This window comes from Plectropomus leopardus, chromosome 10 (genome assembly GCF_008729295.1).
Source record: "Plectropomus leopardus isolate mb chromosome 10, YSFRI_Pleo_2.0, whole genome shotgun sequence".
Taxonomy (NCBI): domain Eukaryota; kingdom Metazoa; phylum Chordata; class Actinopteri; order Perciformes; family Serranidae; genus Plectropomus; species Plectropomus leopardus.
The window spans coordinates 10,273,784-10,297,534 of record NC_056472.1 but is presented as its reverse complement, the minus strand read 5'-3'; the positions used below and the strand labels follow the sequence as shown (position 1 = coordinate 10,297,534).

Here is a 23,751-nt window from a genome sequence, read left to right as displayed (position 1 = left end):
AGGCTTATTACATTTATCTGAAAGCCATTGATAATATTCCTATTATCACTGACACACATTCATTGTTGTTAAGCTAACAGGCCGTTGGCTGCCGACAGAACAAATCCATTATGTTGAGTATATAACAGGATAAAGGGCCCCCATCATCATCTGAGCAGTGATAATAAGCCACTTCAGCAACATACTTAATGTTTTAAATTTAAACGATACACCTTAGCTTGTTGACATGCATTTTGGTAATTCAAATAAATAAAAAAAATGCATCTAATAGAGCGTTGAAGGATTAATAAATACAAGTTGAAAAGGGACCAAGCAAAGTAAAGCCAATGAATCTTGGATAAAGTGGCACAAGGCACCATATGGCATGCAGTCACAGCAACTAAATCCTGTGGTACCTTGAGGTCGCTCCCATTGAGGCGCATTCTGTTGATCTTTCGACCACTTGGCCTGGTTGAGTCCACCCAGTAGATAAATTCTTTCTTATAGTCAAAGTCTATGTGGATAATGTTGTTGAGGCCCTGAGGAGAGAGGGAGATAGAGAGAGAGAGACAGAGAGAGAGAGAGAGAAAGAGAAAGTAGGTAAAACATTCTCATTGGCAACAAAGGTTTAGAACAAAGTAAATATTAAATTATCAAATTCCATTATCGCAAAAGTTACATTAAGTCTGTATGTAAGTCTATAAAATAAATGTCAATTTTTCTGTTGGAGCATATCCATGATATGTTTTAGAAGCAAGTGTTCATAGTGATATGCAGAACCCAAACACTTTAAAAGGAATACTTCACCCACAAAATTTTTACTTGTAAGACAATAAGTCATGCCGTGTTACCTGGAAATATAAAGAAAACTTTTCTTTTTTTTTTTACTCACATGCCTTTGTGGAAAAATAGTGAACATGTTTACAATGTTTATAAAAAGCAAAACTATATTAAAACATCACTTTACAAAAATAATTTTAGAGTCTGGCTTTGAAGAGAGCAGATAAGTTTTACTTTCAGTTCATTTTTAAGTAGTAACTTTTTGGCAAAAATGTATGTGTTTGGTAGATACTGAGCATACAACTGGATAAAGGAGACTTTGATTATACTGCAGTGCACACGTGGTGTGAGAGTTTATAAAAGAATGTTTTGATGCAGTTTTGCAGTTGTTAAAAGTATTCCTAAATAAATCAATAGATCAATATGTTCACTGTTTTAAATGGAGTCATGCAAGAAAAACAGTTTCCTTACAAATTTTAAGGAACTCAGCATGACTGATATTTACATGGTCATTTTGTGGGCGCTGTACACCTTTAATAAATAAATATTAATGCTAACAGCTTCAGTTGTGTTTTTCAGTCATTCATATGACAGATACACTCCTATTTTATTAAAGCTGTCTACGCGGGTGGTGTAAAAGCTCTTTTTTTCTTACATTATGCGTGCAAGCACACCTTTACGCTTCAAGTCTATTTTCTTCCATTTTACACATGTAACAACTGTGATGAGTTCTGAGAGATACTAAAAACACAGGTTCCCATCCTGTGTAGACACTGAAAGAGGACATAAACGGCTTCTGTGCTAATGTGCTGCCTTTTCTCTGTCAAAAGCAACACTTGTCAGCCGATTAAACCAATCCAGTAAGGTCAAGTTTAATTAATTATTTGAAATACCTAGAGATGGAAATGCCAGCAGGATGAGAAACAGAATAACATAGCCAGCCTCTACAGTATCTCTGTGTGATGTGGTATTTACTGCACAAGCGGTATTGATTCAGGTGGTTTTCCCATAGGTTCCGATGCTTTCAGCTATACTGAGCATTTGAGGAGCCAGTGAAGTCTCACATCTTCTGTGAAGTCAAAGTACTATCAAAGCTGAAGAGTGAGGTACTTCCCTACTCTGTCATGCTCACAGGACCCCACTGTCAGTCAGACACAGCCGCTCACCAAACAAGTGCCCCCACCCTGCTGTCTCGCACTGTGGGTGCCGAGAAAAGGTGTCAGATAATCTGACAGGCGAAATGAGACATCTTCATCAGATCATCAACACCCTCACAGACAGGCGCCAAAGTGTCCTGGGGGAACCCTTCTCCACTCCAAACCATCAGCAATAGACTTGAAGCGTGCATGCTCCTTTTATCAGTGTCTATATCCAGAAATATGTCTCCCATTCATTTTCCCTGTGGACTGTATAGACCACAACCAACTACAAAAACAAGCCTAAAAGCTTCTAAGAATAGATGATAAAAAAATAATAATTAAAAATATTGTATCAATTGTATCAAATTGTGTGTATACAGGTTTTTATAGTGCAAGTACTCATATTTACATCACTGTCAACACACCATTGATTTCCTGCTCTGCTACTTTTCTCTCTAAAATAAGTATCTGACAGTGAAACCTTACGGCACTAAATGCAGTCACCTAAGTTTTGGCCTTTGGATACCGACCCAAGCTTTAAGGTGATACTTTATACTTGTAGATTTTCAACAAGCTTTGTATCAAAACATTGTGGGTTGTAAGTGTATATAAACTAGGTAATACATCCCTCCATCTTACCAGCACCAAGATCTTTCTGCTTATTGCCAGCAAAAATCTGCCAGATGACACAAAATGTATCATTGGGTGGATTTTCGCTGGCTCTTATGCTGTTGCTGGAAACACAGATTGTTCTTCCTCATTTTTGCACACACTCCACTACAGAAAAAGGTAAGCATTAAATTCAGGCCAAACTCAAGCAGACTGAATATAAATAAATAAATATAAATAAAGATTATGTTACTGTGTTCTCCATTTCTCACCTAAAATGTCTTCAGCATAATATTTTAGTGCACTGTTTAGCTGTAGTATTAGAATTTGTGAACAGTAAGTGTGTCATACTGTTTCCTGTACTATGAAAACCAGGCTGAAAAAACTGAGATGAAACAGTAAAACTAAGCAGTGCTGATCAAAAATGAACCAAGATTCTGGTACTGTGTTGGCTAATTCTGTGCTGAAATGTTTACAGGAATGAATTTGAGCTTACTGTAAACCATATTGTTTTAAGACAAGCAACATGCATTATGTCATCAAACAACAAGAGTGTTCATTGGCCACAGTGAATTCTGGAAGTTGAAGTTTTCTACCTCTTGAGGAAAAGCAAATGTCACAGCCCTATCCCTCTGTTTTTTTCTGGTCATGTAGCACCAATTTCAAAAGTATTGAGTCTTTCCACTGCCATAAGACTTTCCATAAGACTTTCTTTTCAACAGTGAAATATGTATTTCAATCGTCACTTGTCCCAACATTAAAATTGTAAAAGTTGTCATTTAGAGTAACAGCCACAATCTGGTTGCAACATGCAAAAACTTTTTGATATTGTACTTTATGTAGAACTCTGGCATAAAGTGATTTCTCAATACTACAACTGCTAATTTATCTGAGAATATTTTGTTAAAATTCACTGATTGCTTTCCATGAGACATTTATTGTAACTGGATAGCTCATGGAAAGCCTAACTTATGCAAAATGTTATCCCAGGTAATCACATTTCCTACTGTACTGGAGCCAAAGCAGATGTTTCACCTCTAATTAAACACAGTGAAAACATTTGAATTAAAGACAACAGATACAGCTCTAAAACACATTTAAAGCTAGAGTTGGTAACTTTTATAAAAATAGCTTTATTACATTTGCTTAAACTGTCATTTTATCCACACAGTAGTGCATGAGACAGAGTGTGACAACATAATGTTCCCCCTCTCCCTCACATTGCTTCTAATGGTATTTGCTAGAATCTACTGCAGCTAAAGGAAAACAACCAAGTGGGAGCTGAGGTGTCTCTAACGCAGCCGTTAATCATGTCAATAATGTCAATCGTGTAAATCACTGCTTGTGAACTGCAGTGGGCGGCACTTTGTTTTGGCCCGTTTGTTTTCAACACGGTGGCCGAAGCAAACGCTCATTTTACAGCTAAACAGCACACTAAACATGTTTTGGGAAATATCTGGGGTGAGATATAGGTAATGCAGGACTAGAATCTTGATTTATTTTTGATCTGCCTATTTTCAAGAGCACTGATTGACATTACTGACACCTGTGCCATTAGAGGCACTGCGAGGAGGCAGAGGAACATGACATTTTTTCACATAATGTCTATCTCATGTGCTAATGTTTGAATATAGTGTTGAAATAATGAAAATGTATTTTTAGAAAAGTTACCACCGACAGCTTTAATGGGTTTAAACAATTTGTGAGGGTGATACAATAACATTGCAAGTAGATTGCATGTGTGGTGGGAGGACACATTTATGCTAACAGTGAGAGCACAACGTAGGGAAAATTGATCGTCCCACTTAAAATTTACATATCATGAACATATTATCTGAAAAAGGTATATAATGGTGTGTTAGAGTGATATGAGGTCGGTGAAGTGTCGAACCACCACTCAGTATAGCCCATGCATATTCCCCCTTCCTAGCTTCCATTAACACTAACACGCAGTGATTAAGGTGAGTTGTGGCTGATGAGAACTCTGATACAGACAGTAGAGCGCATGGAGTTGAGAGGTTAATACGACTGTGAGAGGAGACTGTGGGATATCCCCTGGGTTGCTTTACAGTAAATCACAGCCAACCATTAGTGGCAATCAACAGCCAAATTCAAGCATTGCCTGAAGCAGCTGTGTGAGCTAGGTATGATTAAAATAGCTTTTCCATGGGGTCCTCTATAGGATGATTTTGCTCTCTGCCAATCAGAATGGCATGTTTCCTCTGGTCATGGGGAGGGGGTTGGGAAATGATGATGAAGGGTGAACATCTCATTAACACAGAGCAATACTTTAGTAGTTGTGTCACACAGTAGTTTCAGGTGTAATCACAAAACTTGCCAGGGAAAATTAACCCAGCAATGCTGAATGCCTTGAGGCAACACACAATTTCCAGAGAAAAGGGGGCTTGTGCAGCTCAATCAGATGCTTCTCTGATCACTGAGAGAAACATCAGAGGGTACGTAGACCAGAACACACTGATTGATTTGAGTCTGACTGCAAACATTCCAACATTTGTAGATCTTTATCAAACTCTGATATACTTTTTGTTTACCTGTCAAAATGTCACAGCTTTATCCTTGGACATCATACAGTAGCAAATACCCGTTCTTTTGCAACTGCTCACATTTTTGTTCATAATTTCTGCTATACAAAACGCTGCATTCACTATTCAATAAGGTATCGCTAGCATTATCTTTTGCTGCTCTCTCCAAAGGTACTATTTCCTCTGTATATTTAGCAGGTGGACGTTATTACAGTCACTAAATTTTACATCGTCAATGTGATTTCAAACAACAGCCATTTAAACCCACACTGACTCCATAACTATCTGACAGACTGGTTACAAAGAGCAAGGGAGATTCCAAATTAAACATAAGAAGAGGACAAGATGGTAGTTTGACTGAAAATCTGATGATGCCTCTTAAACTGAGCTCATGTTACGGGTGTTTTAGGCAGAGACCTTGGTTGGAACTAATGTTCAGCCCAGATTATCTACCAATGTGCAAGTTTATAGATCTAGTCTTAAGGTTAATTTATACACCTTTCACGTATCAAAATATATAAATCTATTTTAAACGTAAATGTCACTGTCCTCATACTTCAATGTGTCCTTTGTGATGGTCTCACAATGCAACAAACTAGGCGATGGTGGAGGAGGTTGCAGTATTGTACCTTTAAACGGTGGCAGACTTGTAGACAGTTGTTTCTACAATTGTTTTCACTAATTTCACTATATATTACTGTATATAAATATATACTACAAATTTGTTGTATTCCACCATTATTTGAATCTCATCATCATCCCCGACAGTTGTATCTTGCTTGAACTATGCTACACTGCCTCCACAATCTCCATTGGTACTGCTCTGATTCGTCCAGACCTGTAAACTTTCAGGAAATGTGCACAATTATGGAGGGAATGAATGCAGGGTACAGACTAAAGGCTGCATCCATCTCTGTATCTCACACTGAGCATAAATGAACCCTTAAACCTCTTGAACTGCTCGTAGATACATTGGGGCAGCACCAATAAACATCAAACATTCAAATATGGTTGATATTTAGGATTTAAAAGTGATGATCGTGTTGGGTAACCTTCGCTGGCAGAGCGACTGATATGGATGGTGTAATTCCACTTTTGGCCACTATATAAAATTTGCATCAGAGCTTGGTGCACTTCCTGGGGGCTTGGCCAGTATAGGGGCAGCTGACAGCATTGCCAAGCAACGGTAAACATTCTAGCTTGAGCCTAGTTTACATACTGTGTTTGACAGGCATTAAAACTGACTAAAATCTCATCTCTACTGTAGTTCTCGCTGAATAACAGCAATGGAGAATGGGTTTTGATCCCCTCTCCAAAACCATTTTCTTCATCCAGAATAATTAACTATTAACAGTACAGTAAGCTGTCACACTGCGTCAGTCTCTTTTTTTTTTCTTTTTTTTTTAAATCTGCTTCACCATGAGATCACTGGAAGTGGTGCACTTATCCTCCTTTGGTATGATGAGCTTAATAATATCCTGTAGTGTGGGCATGTTTGAGATTAGAAAGAAGAACATCTGTGAAGTTCCTCCTTATGTGTGTGATGCAACCATATTTCAAAATCAGTCAGGATTTTGAAACCGCTGTAGTCTGAGCCAGACTTTAGCAGGATGTCAATCTGATAATGGTGAACACTCATCCTCTTCTCTGTATAAAATTTCGCTTACCTGTTTCAGGATGGTGTAATTTGAGCCATCCACGCTCAGCTTCCGGATCTCGTGGTGGTCCGCCATAATGAGAAAGGGCTCTTCAGCTGAAACAAGGAACATGTAGCGTTAGAGGGCCGGCAGGACAGACTGAAACACTGCAAATGGAGAGATGAAAAATCACCCCTGACCTGACAGAGCCTTGCATGTATTGGGGTTGCGCTCCAAGGCTTCGTAGCCATCCACACACAGGCACTTAAAGGAGCCATAAGTGTTGATGCAGCGCTGGCTACAAGGAAGGACGGTATAGCATTCGTCGACATCCACACATGTCTTACCATCGTCCTTCAGGTAGAAACCAGGCCAGCACTTACACTGATGACATAAAAACACAAAAATGGTAGAGATTTAATCATGAATGTAAAAAATGCAACATGAGGCAGACATTCTGACACCCCCAATTAGCTATTAAAAAAGTGAATTATAAAACATATCATTCAAGTTTTATGTTCTGACTGGAGTTGGCATGTCTGAAAGATCTTGATTTCCTTTTTTGTGTCACTGCAGCTATGTTGTAAAAGCAATGCACTTAAACAAGCTGTGCTTTTCAAGTAACTGTACGTCAATCTCAATCCATTTTTCTCAAAGTAATGCAGTTCAGAAATGAAAATGCAGCATCCAACATATATGATGACATCAAAGTCAAGATAAAGACATGCTGTTCCATGGCTCAAAAATTCCATTGCACTTCAGTGAACAGCCCCCCCTTCCAAAAATAACTCAAAGTGCTTGTATCAGCTGCTATGGACCCACAGCAAATCCCTTTCTTATCCACAGTTATAACCTTGAGGGCCTTTCTGCTGATCTCCCTGTTCAGGCCACAAATGGATGAGCTAAGGGCCTGCATTGATGTGCTCTCTGTCCAGCTCTGCCCCTGACATGACAAGGAGGAGAGGTTTTTCTGTGCTTTCAGCCAGTTTTCTGATGCAGTGAGCACCGTCTTATGGAAGAGTAGAGGAGGGGAATCCAGGGACGAAGGCATAAACTGCAGCAGTCTGACAACAGTGACGGCCACCGGAGCACTCCAGCGGACGTGGCCTTGACCTGAATTCAACCCTAACATCACATGCCGCCGTTGCCAGGCACGGCAAAATCGCCTGGCACAGTGAGGGAGCGCAGACAGTAGTTGGCATATCATTTGACCCTCCTTACAGCGTTCAAGGTTATCCAAAAAAAGGGAGAAACTAAATGTATGTATGCTCATGTTTATTGGTTTAATTATGTGCAAAGTTAGGCTTCATTATTGGCCATTAATCATTAATGTTCACACTATTATTTATATAACCTGCACATCTCACCAAGCAAGAGCTAAGAACTGTAGTTCGGTAAAATCTATGAATTAAATGTCAGACTGTGGTGATATAGCAGCATTGAATATTATGATGCAAGTCACACTGTAGGAAGTAGGACACATTATAGCTGTGACTCATGTTTACAAATGAACGCTCAGTGCGGCGGGTTCACTGAGTCTGCATTTCTAGAGCTCATAGGTTGTTCTACATATTTTCCCTATGTTTTGAAATATTTCAATGTGGTTTAAGCTTTCACTGGATACATTTCTGCTGTAAAAAGGGATAGTGCAGATATTTTGTAGTGGGTTTGGTATGGGGTACTTATCTTATAGACAGCATATTAGCTACAGTAGATGTTAGTCTGCACGCCCCCAATTTGAAGAAGCAGGCTGGAGTCTAACACAGAAGCTAAGCAATACACTGTACTGAATGGGGGTCAAAAACATATCTTAGCCACCTAAAAAAGGTCTATATCAATTAAAGTGTACACTATATTGAGAGTATTTTCACTGCTTTACCTTTCCGTCAGACAGCCTGTTTCGGCTAGAGTGCCATCAACAGCTTTAGTTCTCTATGTATCCTCTTATCAAAGCCACCCAACTCCATAGACAAAAACAGTGATTTTAGCTCACTTATCAGAGCAGCTACTGGTCTACAGTGGTTTCAGTCAGTTAGTTAGTTTGTGTTATTGTGGTAAATCCGAACCAACCCTTTTTAATGCCAAAGTAACACAATAACACAAACACAATAACTGACCAAAGCAGTGGTAGACCAGCAGCTCCTGTGTTCACCAATGTTGAATTGATGTTTTTATTCTGTCCTGTTGGAAATCATTGTCTGGCATCAAGGTAAAGTCATGAAAAATATTCTACATGAACCATACACTGAAATATGTTTGTTACTGACCCCCATTCACAGAAGCACATTGCTAAGCTAACATATTGTACTCATGCAGTCTGCTTCTCCAAACTGGGCTCATGCTTACTATCATCTACTGTATATGATATACTGTCTATGGATAAGCGCCCGATACATCTCCACTTAAAAAGATCTGAACTAAGTGAATCTGTAAATCTGAACTGAATCTGACTAAGCATAGCCAGCAAGGCATTCTTAGAAGGTATGCACTTCCATGAACTACTGAACTGTGACTAGTTCACTGGTCACTTACCTTGTATCCCACAGGAAGATCTTGGCAGTCCTGTGTGCACCCACTGACTCTGCGGTTCAAGCATTCGTTCACATCACAGTTCCTCTCATCTGACCGGTCTCCACAATCATCTCTCCCATCACAGAGATTCCCCTCGGAGATGCAGCGTCCATTGGAGCACATGAAGAAGGAGCCATTGCACAAGCTTCCTGAAAGTAGCAAGACATGACTGTCACTGGCACAATGCCCTATAATTTCCCCAACAAAAGTTGGGGAATGCTTTTTGACCTGATGACGGATCTAGACAGATTCATTTCTTTCATGAAAGCTCTCCTGGTTGTAGCACCTTTTGTTTCCGCCATATGTCCCTGCCGGTTTCCTGGGCAAGTGGTGCTGCTTGTGACACTGATGAAGAGATTCCAGTAGCGAGCCAAACAGCAGCCTTACCTGCAGCCAGACATTTGAGGTTCAGAGGCAGTTCGTCAGAGTGGTCGGGACAGTCTGCGTAGCCGTCACACTCCCACTGAGAGCTGAGAAGACAGCGGCCATCCCCGCAGCGGAATTCCTCTGATCCACAGGAGCGATAGACTGAAGACAGCGAGACAGACACTTTTTCATCAAGTTGCACCTGGGCTTAGCAATGACACAGCTTCAGTTTCCAGGGTTAACTTTGGAAGAGTTAAGAGCAAAATAAACCTTTCTATGGTCATTATTTATTTTGCTGTGAAGCAGCCTCATAGTGTACAGAGTCACTGCTGATTAACAAAGCAAGCCATCTGGAGGTATAATAGTGTGCACAGCTGCACTGGACTATATTTCAAGTACAGTATAAATGTTTCATCAGCCCAAGTCATCACAAATCAAGGCTGTGACGGAGAATTCCCCCTAGCTGAGACACCAACAATTAATTATGATCAAATAAAATCCGGTTGTCCGTATGTTAACAAGTATAATAATGTCAAATAATCCCCCGCCCCATATAAAATTCAAATGAAAAAAGCCAAGTATAATATCAAATTAAATTACATTTAAGTAACCAAGAAAAAATAAACAAAATAAAAAAACAAGTATCATAATATAAAATAAAAATGTATCAGTAATATCAAATGAAAATATTTTTTTAAAATAAAAAAGCATGTATCATAACATCAACAATAACAGCAAAAAACAAGTGTCATAATATCAAAAACCAACCAACCAAACAAAACTAAATAGAAACTCAGCAGTCCAGAGAAATATGGCTTGATCTATAATAAACTAGCCATATACTCAGACATACTACAAACAAACAGATTATAGCAAAATAAATGATATATAACCCCTAAAATAGATAATATTCTATTATTTCAAACAATGTTATTGTATTTAATAATTTGGAAACTGGCTAAGGTCCAGGGAATGCAGTAGCCATATCCAACACAGTGTCCCAATGCAAACACTTTTTTTTTTCATGGCAAGTGTGATCCCCTACAGTGTTCATCAATCTTCTGCAAAAATAGTGACTTTTTTTGGCCCTTTGTGTAGGTTCTCTAGCAAGCTCACTAAGGCCTCATGTTTTTACTGAACTGTATTCTGGACTTTTCTTTCCTGTTGAAACTTATCAACTACCACAGAGATCCCCTTTTATTTGAGGAGAATGAGCAAAAGTGTACAAGTTCAAACGACAGAAGTAAGATGAGTTAACTAGTGACCAATGGTGTAAGAAAACTTTTTTTTTTCAACCCAACTATGCAGTTTTCAATGATGGCATATTCATATACCACTGGTGAATAGAGAAAGAGCATGATAAATCTACTTGCCACATTCCACTGACTCATCAGACCCATCTCCACAGTCGTCATCATGGTCGCAGACGAACCTCTGGGGGATGCATGCTTTGTTGCGGCAGCGAAACGAGCTGTCATCACATGTGTTGTTGGGTGCTAATGCATCAACAGAAATGGTTTCAAAGGCTAATCAGTGAATAAATACATTTTTAGCATGGCATGCAAAACATGTAAAATGTCAACATTAGTGAGTATTATGCCACTCCTCTGGTCTCTGTGTTGTCTAATTGTTTTCCCATTGTAAGCTCTAATCAAAGAAGAAAGAGCAAAGTTTGAATGGTCCAGGAACCATTTTTGGAATTCAGATTACAATATTTAGAGAAGACTGCAATTGTGCAAAAAGAAAAAAAAAAACTTGCAAAGGGATTTAGCAAAGGCATTCAGTGGGTCTCTATGGGCTATTGTTTTGCACAAATACATTTAAAGTTCTGTGCGTAAGTGTCAGTGTAAATAAGCAAAGATTAATTCTGGGTTTCTTTTATATTTTGCAGGAAGCTACTCGAGTTTACCACAGCCAGCTGCAGAAAGTTCATCACTCCCATCAGGGCAGTCCCTTTCACCATCACAGAGCCAGCGTTTCGGAACACAGGCATACGACCCGGGGCAGCTGAACAGCCCTGGAGCACATGTCACTGAGCCTGAGAGGAAAACAGGACCACATGTTCTACTTCCAAAAGCCAAAGAATACAAATGGTCAAAAGCACCACAGAGGAGAATGAGTACAAAGGACACTGAGCAGTAGCAGATGTATTTTGTCTTGTTAGGATGGTACCTTCTGTTATCAGCAATTCCGCTAAATAAAAGTACTTAATCTGTCCTTATAGTAGATATCACAGTACATTACAACTCATAGAATAAACTTTTTGGTTATGGTTTTCAACTTAACCTTTATGACCTAAAGAAACTTTAATTTACATTGTGCAGCAGCTCCTCTCATGCAAGCTAACAAATAACGACTGTGCTGCTGCAAGTAACAATTATTTACTTGGATTCTGTAAGTCAGCAATACTCTCCGTTATCTAAGAGTTGCCCTTTAAGGCAAAAGAGAACAGCAGGAATAAAAATGGCTGCACTGAGAAACAAAGGTAAATACATAAGTTCAATTAGACATGTATAGCTAAAACGCATATCTTGTTTTTGTCAAGAATTGTGCCTGGGAAAGCTTTGGGCCATTTCATTAATATTTCCTTGACACTCCATTATAATCCAATTACACAAGAAATGTTCACAGCAATTCCTGTTTCTTTATTGTGGTTGGATCCTTTATATTTTACTCTAGAATTCATTACACACACATCTCATTTGCCCATTGAATAAGCTGTGCCTCTTGGGCCTAAGTGATGAAAAATTCTATTTGCCTCAGTGCCCACTTGAATCATCAGAAATGCCTGCGGTCTCATTTGTTGTCTCATTAAGATTGTTTCATTTCTGTCCATTCATTTCCAGCTCTGCTAGGGGAGCACATGGAGCTGTCACATGTAAAGTGGCGGATGCGACCTTTTTACACCAACAGCAGATTTCTCATGACATCTGAAAGGGCACTAACCGCAGATCTGCACGCTCTCGTCCAGGCCGTCCTCGCAGTCGTTCTCCCCATCACACAGCCACTGTTTGGCGATGCACTTGTTCTTTGAGCAGGCAAACTGGTTCCACAAGCATGACGAGTCTGCAGAAGGCAGTGGAAAAGGAATTTCAATGCCATAAATCAAACAAAGTGAGGAGGAAACAACAACAAAAGCGGCATGCCCTATAGAAGGGGCAGAGTGTTTTTAATCAAAATACTACAAGTGGGCTGGCTTCTGTTTGCCCCATGGCTTGCTTGTTTTCCTCTGTAGTTTCTCTGCTTAGCAGCACGCATGAGTGAAACTGCCACACAAAAAGGACTGGAATATGTTTGTTTTTTTTCCTTTTTGTCTCACATAAGACATTTTGATGAATGCTCCCAGCTTCTGTGCGGGGAAATAAAAACAACTGAACACAAAACAAGTGTCTAGATGAAATATCTTATCAATATCAAAGCACTTAAGTATTAATTATTAAGGCTTATTTCCTGTTATCATGTTTGAAAAGAAAGTTGGCTGCTAGGGGTGACAAGAAACAGTTGGATGTTAAGAGAGCACTCCACTGATCACTGCGTAAAAGCCATTGTGTAAAATGTGGATATATTCCTAATCTGTGCTGAGTTTGTGTCACTGAGACACCCTCTCTCCCTGGGGAGTCGTTCTGTGGTCTCTTTCTCTCAGATGTCAGGCTTGGGAAAGTCTGCCAGAGCTTTGATGAGATGTTGAGAGGAGGAAGGGGGATGTGTGCTCCAGGTCACACCACAGTACAAGAAATTATGGATCAGGATGGAGGAGGGACGAGGGATCTCTCACACAGCGTTGCTTTCCTTCCTGTCAGACTTTGTACATCACACCAGCTTTACGTGCCTTGATACAATGATGGAAGATTAGGATAAGATAAACATTAAATGTCTAAATCTGGAAACTGTGATTATTCAGGCTTTCTGTATGTGATACTAAATTTGCACTTCAAATGTTGCTTTCACAGCTGCTTCAAGTGTCTAACAAAATAGCAGGTCTACAGCACATTAAATGTATCAAAGAAAGTCTTTCATGTCTCATTTTCAATAGTGTTTCACACAGCAGAGAAGGGCATTATGCATTGTGAAGTGACAAATGACTATTTCCTCTAATCAGATGTAGAATTTGAAATTTCTGGATGTAATGACATTTTCCTCAAACCACTTTGCCTTTGTAGTCTGATTATCAGTGGCTAGAGCTTTTTATATGGTAATTAACTGAGAGGAATGGGAATATTGTCTATTTGTCCTGGAAAAGCTATTCAGAACTTCTCAAAGACTTGTGGCATAATTCATATCAGCTCTGATAGAAGCACATTTCAAGCATGAGATGTTATCATTCCACACAGGCACAAATAACATTTTTATATAAAGACATGGAAATGGTGTTCATGTGTTATGCAGCTCTCTAACAACATTCATGGCCAATTTACGAAATACATCAGCTAACTGGAAGAGCATTAAATATGAAAACTGGATTGCACTAAACTGCCTTCTTCTATCTGCTGCAACTGAAATGTGAACAAGGTGCTGGTTAATTACTCAGGAAGAGCAAACCAGACAAGTAAGAGATCTGCAGCATCTAAGGCTAACATTCTCAAAGGCAAAGAGACGATGGTTCTATGGTCTCAATTTATCTGTGTTATTTCTTCTTCTTGATATCAGTCCTCGATGTCATCAGTCCAGATCTGCTCGGGTCTGGCTGATTTGGAGGCAAATAAATGACACCTAAACAAGACGTGGCTCTGTGAGGCTGCACTTAGGCAGAGTGATGCTTTGAGCTAAATTCTTGTATCAGTATGCTAACATACTTATAATGAAAATGTTAGCGTGCCGATGTTTAGCAGGTGTAACGCTTAACGTGGCTACCATTTCAGTTTTATGTAATAGCATGCTAACATCTGCATATTTGAATTAAACACAGTACAGCTGAGGCTGATGCCATGAGTGACCTAATGGAACATGAATGTGTGTACCAAATTTTATGGTGATCTTTCTAATAGTTGTTAAAAGATTTTACTCAAATACACGAATGTAACCTCATGGTAGCAGTAGAGAAAAAGTCAGAGGAGCTCAGTTTCAGTAGGATACATTTCCAGGGAACACTGAATGTCTGTACAATCTTTTGTGCAAATCCTTCAAGGTCCATCATGTTTGGATATTTCACTGGATGAGTGAAATTTTTCATCTGTTAGTGGTTCCAGTTTACAGAGCCCTTCTGAGGTCAATGGTAGAAAAAAAAGAGGGTCAAATGAAATTCTGTAACATCTAATTAATACATTTTAAGGCACAACACACCTCTCTAGCATGTTACTAAAGGTTACTTTTTTATCAGATGTAAGATAGGCTAGGCAGTTATTTGTATTATTTGTCTGTTTTATTCATAGAGCTCATTGTAAATACAGCAATCACAGTTTGCGTGAGGGAACAGAAAAGGTTCCATTTCAGGAAATCAAATGAGATCTGTTTTTCTAACAGAAATGGGTTCAAATAAAAGATGATAAGTTTGTCTTTCTTACAATAGTTGAACATGCATGTTCATAGAGATAACAAAATTGCAAGTTAACACTGTTTTAGATGTCAGTGTCAATTATTATAAGTATGATGGTGTTTTTTTTTTTATAGATAAGAAGAACAGTACAACATACAGATTTGCAAATACAAGTTCAGGGTTTACAAATGTGTTCGCACAAATGTATATATCAAGGGTTTTTTGGTCATCCATGTGACCCCAGATGGGCTCCATGCTAGTATATAAAAAAATCAAAGGAGCACCAAAGATATTAGGATTAATCCTTTGAATATTGTGGATATCTTCCCCAAATTTTATAGCATTCCATCCAACAGTTATTGAGAAATTTCATTAACAACTTTAAATATCAACAAATATCATAGTGGTGCAAGATAAAAAAAAGTCAGTGGCTCATTAAAGTCATGAAGACTCATCCCCTGGGAAACATAAATGTACAAAATTTAATCCCAGTCAGTTGAATAATTGAGATATTTTAGTCCGGAATGAAGTGGGGATCTGACTTGACCGTCAAACCAACATTGCCAGCAGTAAAGCCAAAGAAAAAAAACTGTTGAAACTGTTGCAAAAAAAAGAACCTCGTTAGGTTTCCATTCGTGTATGTGTGTGTGTGTGTGTGTGTGTGTGTGTGTGTGTGTGTGTGTGTGTGTGTGTCTAGTATAGGATGTGTTTGTTTTCCATAATTGCAAATCGCATCTCTCTTACCTCATAGAGAATGCAATGCAATACCTTCTCCAATTCTGCACACAGATGACAGCACTTACTGCTGACTGCTTCATGACTTCTTACACCCTAATAGGCTAGTTCATACAGTCTAGACGATACAATAGGCTGACAACTTAAATATAGGCAGCCAGTGTTTTGACACTGTGTGTGTGTGTGAACTGGTGCATCAGATCTAATTACCTTGTGCATGTGTGTGACGGTGATGAAGCCTAACAGCTCCTCTGACCACCTACATTAAAAGCACCCAGTCCGTTTTGCTTTGATGCCAAAAGCAATGACACGTGAAAGGGTGTGCGTGTGAGCTATTGGTTTTGAGGGCAAATTCTATTAATCCATACCATTACTTAATTATGGCCCTCCTATTTAATTGGGGAGATCTTGACTTTGTCGTGGTGAGTTCTGCATACATTAGCATGGATCAAAGCATAGATAAGAATGCTCTCGCTGCCTCTGGTGAGGGAAGAGAGGAGTGGCATTGTAATGTGTAATCCTTTCATATGTCGCCGCTTTCTACTGAACCCGCATTGCCATCTTCAGCGTAAGCGTTTCAGTGACTGATGGCTCATTAATTAATTGTTACACTGGAAGTGCTGTATATTATAATTCAAAGAGAGAAGGGGAAAAATGTGTGTCCTCAACAACCAAACTCTGAATTCAGGGTCGGAAATTAGACTTTCAAACAAGTAGCAACACCCACTTGAGAAATCTCAAACACACATAAGGGGGAGTAAAACAAAGTGAATAGAAATTGCCTTATGGCATGATAAACAATCATATTTTGTCTTTCTGTCTCCTCTTTATATGCTGTATGTAATATTTGTTGCAGGCCTGGATCTATTCAAATGACAAAAGCATTACAACAAATAGCTTCTTGTTAATGGAAAATAAATATTCTTCCAAATGCCGACAGTGTTGTGCACTGCAAACATACCGCATCCATTTCTACCAGAGAATAAAAAAATCATTTCAGTTTGTTGTGTAGAAACTCTTCTGTGAGAGGTAAGAATTGCTGGTTTACCGCACTGGAATTCATCTGCTCCGTCTTCACAGTCTTTTTGGCCGTCACATAGCCACACGCTGGAGATGCAGTTCCCACTTGGACATGCAAAGTGGCCTTCTTCGCACTTCTGCCCATGGGAAACTGGCACGAATAACAAAAGCAAGTCAGTCCTCTGGGCATTAGCAATGATTGAGGTCATTATCTTTTCTTAAGCTCTGTGAATCTCTTCTTCCACCGTCATTATCATCTCCGAATATGAGATCTGTCTTAAGTCTTTTCTAATTGAAGTTGGCTTCCTTAATCTGTCTCTGCGTGTGTTTGTGTTGGGTGCTCACCCTGGCAGTTGGTCTCGTCGGCGTAGTCTCCACAGTCATTGGCACCATCGCAGATCCATGATGGGTGGATGCACAGTGAGGTGGAGTTGCAGCTGATGAAATCCTTTTCTTTTACCCCCAGCTTGTAAAAGTGAGAGCAGTCGGTGTGGTCTGAATACAAAACACAGCACCACAATGATTGTCTTGACACAGTGGATGTCACAGTGGAGGTAAGGGTGAGAGGGGAAGGATTCAATCTGATCTGAGCAGTTACTGGATCCATGTGATCTGCCACAGATAGAGCTGTTTACATTCTCATTGTACCCTAATTGCAATGGGAAAGGACTTACTGCAGCTTTTTTCATCGGAGGCATCGGCACAGTCAATGACCTGGTTACACCAGGCTGAGCTGGGTACACAGCTCCCATCCTTGCACGACGATTCTGATGAGCCGCACGTGACATCTGGGGGGAAGAGAATTAGCATTTCAAAAGATAACAGAAACAGCACTCAGAGGCAGTAACAGGTACAGCTCACAACAATACTCAGAACGTCTTTCTGGGGGTGGGTTAAAATTAGCTCCAGGTTGCAACCTGGCTGACAGAGAAGAAAAACAGGTCTGTGATGAGTTGGAGTATCTGAGCAGTTGGAATGCATGTGCTAATAAAGCTGCCAGAAAGTCACGACCCTGTAAGTGTTGTGCAAGAGCAAATGACATATAATATGCAATATGGGCATCTCTGTTTTGCTGTTCGTCTACCAACTACTGCACAATGGCTCTGGTCCTTTCATCTCTCTGCATTGCATTATCAGCATATAGCATACATAATACTATAATTACATTTTCGAATGGCAATAGAGAAAGTTATTGTTAATGTCCTTTTAAAAACAAAATGCTGAAGATGATTTTTCTTCAGCATTGCACTGCTTCTCACCCCAACTCCTAAAATATTGCCGCTTATTCAGACCTGTTCATGCCTGTTATTGACATTACCAGATGGTGTGTCAATCTAGGCCTGTTAAATGCATTGTGTCATTTCAAAATACACTTCTGTTTTTACATGCATGAAAGTCTTTTCGGAAAAAAAGTTACAACACTGGTAAGAAATCTTATATTTACACTTTTATAACTGTGCAACAAAGGTACGAGTTTAGGTTAAGGCAACAAAAGCAAGTGGTTAGGTTTAGGCAACAAAAGGCAAATGATAACAATAAGCAACAAAAATCATGGTTTGGCTCAACATTCACATGAACAGCAAGCTCCAGGGTGAAAGTGCAGGGTTTGTTGGCCCCATCCACCACCTGCCTGCCCCACAGGGACTTTATAGCTCCTTATATTATGTTGAAACTGACAGCTTTTCAGACTGATGCCATCCGGTGGTGTATCATGCCACTGCAACAGGTGGCTTTTGGCTTCAGTTTGATGCAGAAACCACTGACCAATTGGCTGTATTTGATGACTTGGGAATGAAATTCAGGCTGAGATGACACACCATAGTGAAATAACCTCCTTTCTGAAATCCCAGACTGCTCAGTTAGAAGGTCCTCATTAATTATGAGTACACCACAGTCTCCTTGTGGGCTCAGTCAGCTTGATACAGTATTAGTCTGGTTTAGCATTAATCGTACACCTTGATGTTTTCCCACTGTAGTTCAATTACAGCAGGGAAATGCGCACAACTTTACTTTTAACTTGATTATTTCATCAAGGTTAAAACTAAATCAGACCAGAAGAGACACAAAATATTGTCCAGGCAGCCTTTAAGGAGAGGGGTTTGAAAGCCTCTTTGAATATCTGCACTCTTTATGATCTTGGGGCTCATTAGACAGTGAAGGCTTAGCGCAGCATGTGGCCTAGCGTGCCGTATTAATATACGCATTAGTGTCGCTGGATCCTGCCCTCAGAGGCAGGACGGATTGAACGGGAGATCAAACGGCTGTGACTCACTGCTACAGAAAGCCTCATCAGAGTTATCCCCACAGTCATCGATCCTGTCACAGAAACGACTGTTGGCCACACACCGCTGGTTGTAGCAAGGCCTGTAACCCTTCCGACAGCTCCTGTTGTCTGAACACAAGTGAAATTCATAAATATGTAAGAAATGACCAAAAGTTTGCCGCTGTTTGGTACCAGATCAATAAAAACAAACAATTATTCCTACAACAATGCTGCATCAAACCACCATATTTTTCGGATGAATTTTATCTGGATATGCTTCAAACAAAGTTTCTTACCACAGTACTGCATCTTCTCATCCGATTTATCTTTACAGTGGGCTATTCCGTCACAGGTCAGCTGGTAGTCTATGCACTCGCCATTCCCACACTCAAACTCAGTGTGGATGTTGCAGGAGGAGTTTTCTGCTGCAGAAGAGGACAATGAGGGTGATGAACTATGACTGTCAAAATCTCAAAGCTCGGCTGTGCATGTTGATCAGGACTCATACACACAGGTGAGCTCAGAGGCAACATTTCACTGCCTACTGAGGTGAGCAACTGAGTTGCTCCAGCGACCCAGTTTCTGGGTCAACATTTGTAAATGTCATAACTGCATACCACAACCCCATTACCCTTAAACTTCAAGCTGAGGGAAGTCTGGCTGTGAAATATGTGGAATATTGTGATATTTATTTGTAAGATGATTCTTATTTGATCTAGAAGACTGATTTAACTATTTGAAACCTGAGCAAATTTGCTTTATTTCTTTCAAAAACATAGGAAGAAGGCAATAAGCGATTAAAGAAAAAGTGACCCTCCCCAAAATAGCAATAAATTAGTACAAGAAATAAGCACAAAACAGGGAAAATAAAAGTAACAAGCAACATGAAAATGACCTGGAAAACGTGCCTAACAACAAAATAACTCTGTAAGATAATTTTAAATATGTATTTATTATAATTATAAATATTTTTTTCCTGGCTTAAAAAAAAAAAATCTAAATGTACTAATTTCTTACAGTCACAACACTGCCCCCCGTTTTGGAAAGAAATCACAGCAATCATTAGGGTTCATAGGTTTAAACACTTGGGGAACGCATTTGAAAGCAGCATCAGAAAAGTGATGTTGCATTATTTCAGATCAGTGACACTCAATTTAACAGCCCAGTTGACAGGGTGCTAGTTGGTCTGCTGACAATTTTCTAATTCACAGTGAAAAACTTATGCACACTTTTCTTTTTTACTTTGTATGTAAATAAAGTGCCTGAGTGCATAAAAACATCAAAACAGAACTTGTTTATCCCCCAAAATGCCAGGGGAGGATCCCCAGACCCCCAACAGAGGTCTGGACTAATTATTTATATATGAATTATTAATGTTTGTTTAATAATTGGCCCCTGGCTTACTGTCATTTTGCAAAAGTGGCCCCCAGGCAAAACAAGTTTAGTATCCCTGCTTTAGACCAATCTTTGTCGCTGCTCTGCTAGTCACAGCTTCACAATCTAAAAATACAAAACTTCTTGTTGCTCTAGTAATGAGGGGAATCGGGGCTGCAGTAGAAAAAGCCTGTCGTCCTCTACCATGACATCCAGGCTACCATCCAGCTCCTCTGAGTCACTTGCCATGTTTAGTCTGGCCAAACCTCCCTCGTTTGAACAGCTCCTCCCACCTTATGGTCTGTCCTCACATTGCATTTCAAATTCAAATAGCAATCTGTCAAATTAGGAAGTGAGACACGATTGAAATGCTTTTGTATTGTGACTTTAGGTAGGTAGCTCTGACACCCTGTGCTTTCGACTTTGTTTTCGCCTATCTGCTGGCACAAACTTAAAGTCGCGCAACATTATAGCTTTATTTTACTGAGCCGTATTGACCATGACTACTGGAATCATTACAAACTTCCTGCTCAGTCAAAGAGGAACAGACAGCATCTGTTCATGCTTCCCTGTTTCTGTGTGGTTATACTCAAAGGAATCAATTCAAAGATATCAAAGGTTCATGTAAACAGCACAAGTACAAGCTTAACCTAAGTGTGGACAGAAGCCAGGTTACCAATGCATATCAATGTATCCATAAAGAGTGGCTTTACATTAAATATGTAGTACTGAGGATGTTCCAAGGGTTAAAACGTGTGGTTTAATTAAATCTGAAGCTCCTTGTGACTTACACACACATCTGTTGTCGTCTAACAGCACACGCTCTCCGCGGCAAGTGCAGTTGACCCTCCCATCCGGGGTCAGGAGACAAAGGTCGCCACAGCCTCCGTTTATGTGTCGGCACGGGGACAGCTCACCTTGAATAGAAATCACAGAAAACTGATTTAGCGGTCAGAGGCAGTCAAAGGAAAAATCTCCCCTTCGACACTCTCATCATTTCATCATGTTCAATACACCCACAATGTTATCATCTGAGCTCTCCTCATGAACTGCATTATTAGTAAGTCTGGATTTCTACATGTATCAGACATTAAAATTTAATGCTTTTTAAGATCTTGTCATGATAAATCTTATTCAAATTTAAGACAGATTTTTGGTCAAATCATTTTATTCTTATTCAAGGATTGTAGGTAAGTATAGGAAAGTAATATATGGCCCTGTGCAGAGTTCAGTTTTATGTGGGAATATGGTTATTAGAGAGTAAGGGTAGTCTATATTTTGCCAGCAGGTACGTGCAAGTATAAAGTAAAAAGACAGCACTAGGTTAAGTGGTCAGTTTAAAAATTTCTAACATCAGAAATGTGGACTTTCATAACATATTCTTTGTAATAAGGAATGTGTTTGCTGGTTCGCTGCACCCATCCTTACCGCTGGAAATGTAATTTATGCCTTTTGCTCTGTCTGCTTTGATAATTAAGGTAAATGATACGATTCATTGAGTGCTGTAGTGGGCCTCTTGCTTACAACCAAGAACATGGTATGCCTGTTATCTGTAAAGAATGACTGTCACAAAGCCTTGCATTTTTCTTTATGTTTTATTTTGAAAAAAAATGCAAAAATGACTTTCATGCAGAACAGCTTAACTCATTTTGTTTTTATTTAAAGACTTAGCAGTAGTCAACATATAAATAAAGGAAGCGGTTCTGTTTATGAAGGCTACCAGGTAGCAAATGTATTACACTGCTGCATATTTTGCCTCTCTTGCCTGGGGTGTTGTGTGAAGAATCTGTGTGCAGCTCTGTGGGAATCATGTGTTTTACTAAATCACATGACAAAACTACAGACCTGACCACTGAAAGAAAATGTGAGTGCTTGTGCAGTTCTGAGAAAAAAAGGAGAAAAGTAGCTTAGCAACAAGAGAAGTAGTACTAAGTGTTCAGAGACACGCGTGTCCAGTGGAGAACCTCTGTGATTAGCTGCCCTCCAGCCAGGAGTATTTTATTCATGAGAGAAGAAACCGCTCCTCTGTTCTGCTCAGGTAAAATATTTGTGGGATTATTTTTCATCAGGATATTCATGAAAAGGAAAATGCAATAAGAGGTTAACAATGTAAAGACAAAAAAGATAAACTGATTATATTCAACCATCATCTGCACATTATGCTGCAGACTCGCAGCTGTGTCCTCCCAGGTCATAGGATGCGATAATTTCCCATGACAAGATAAACGAAGAACAGCGTGTCTCTCAGAATCAGAGTCTAACCAGTGTGACATGCTTAAGCCCACTTCCCTTTGTCCTACTTGAAAACAAAACTTTATAAGACACTTAAGAGACTCCCTTTACAACGCAGGCTACTTTTTTATTAATTACCTCTGAAACTTAAGTTTCTAGCCATTCTAAATAAGACTACCTTCATTTATCATACCTGCTGTTTCTGTAAGCTTTTTAAATATATTTTGCTTTTACTTAGTAGAGCTTGTATGATGTGCCAGCCGGGCAAAATTATCTGCCAGTATAGGTATATTTTTATTATACTTGTTTATTAATTTATAGCTATTCATTATGATTTCATTAAGGTTAAATATAATTTACTGTTCACTTTTTTATACATCTTGATCAAACTTTAACAATAAATTTTTTGTTAAATTTACAGTATATAAATATCATATAAATATCATGCCTCAGTGCATATCTTTGTTGCAATTCTTTTATTAAATTAATCTAATCTTTGCCAAAACAAGTTTGTTTTTTTTTTCTGAAGCTATGCTCTTGTAAAAAACAAACAGAATTTCAGCTGATATATTGCCCTTAGATTTCTTTTATTTGAATTTTGATTTTCTTGTTTATTTTGCAGGACTAGTTCTCAATAAATGCATTGCACCAGATAAGCTAAAAGCTCATTTCCATCTGTAGTCCCTGATTGAGGTCATCAGTGATGCTCAGGTTGATAAAGTAAAAAGATAACAGTCAGCTGTGGTGAATTGAAAAGCATTACACTGTGAAAACTGTTGATATTAATACTGGCCACAAATAGCAAGAATTGATCTGGTTATTACTTCCCCACAGGGAGGGAGTGGGAGCCCTGAATGTTTCTTCAAACCCAAATCTTTGCTTTTCCCAAGGGAAATCTCATATAATTTATTTAATGAATTATTGTAGGACTAAAATTCAGAGTACTAAAGACCACATTTACTTGGATCTGATGTGATCCTTGATTTGCATTCAGATCAGCTCAGGTTATTATGGCATGGATTTAAATGTA

The 23,751-nt window shown here is 39.2% G+C and overlaps 1 protein-coding gene across 1 annotated transcript in view; it reads right to left on the bottom strand.

The window, feature by feature from the left end:
- lrp1bb (low density lipoprotein receptor-related protein 1Bb) overlaps positions 1-23,751 on the bottom strand; it is a 393,508-nt gene that overhangs the window by 54,528 nt on the left and 315,229 nt on the right. Inside the window, exons 51-64 of the mRNA XM_042494695.1 lie at positions 21,281-21,406; positions 19,412-19,540; positions 19,125-19,244; positions 17,527-17,640; positions 17,198-17,347; positions 16,881-17,003; positions 12,571-12,690; positions 11,534-11,662; positions 10,998-11,120; positions 9,646-9,786; positions 9,220-9,407; positions 6,888-7,071; positions 6,718-6,803; positions 396-518 (exon numbers count right to left, since the gene is read on the bottom strand). Of these exons, the coding sequence (XP_042350629.1) occupies positions 396-518; positions 6,718-6,803; positions 6,888-7,071; positions 9,220-9,407; positions 9,646-9,786; positions 10,998-11,120; positions 11,534-11,662; positions 12,571-12,690; positions 16,881-17,003; positions 17,198-17,347; positions 17,527-17,640; positions 19,125-19,244; positions 19,412-19,540; positions 21,281-21,406 (1,856 nt within the window). The remainder of the gene's footprint in view (positions 1-395; positions 519-6,717; positions 6,804-6,887; positions 7,072-9,219; positions 9,408-9,645; positions 9,787-10,997; positions 11,121-11,533; positions 11,663-12,570; positions 12,691-16,880; positions 17,004-17,197; positions 17,348-17,526; positions 17,641-19,124; positions 19,245-19,411; positions 19,541-21,280; positions 21,407-23,751) is intronic.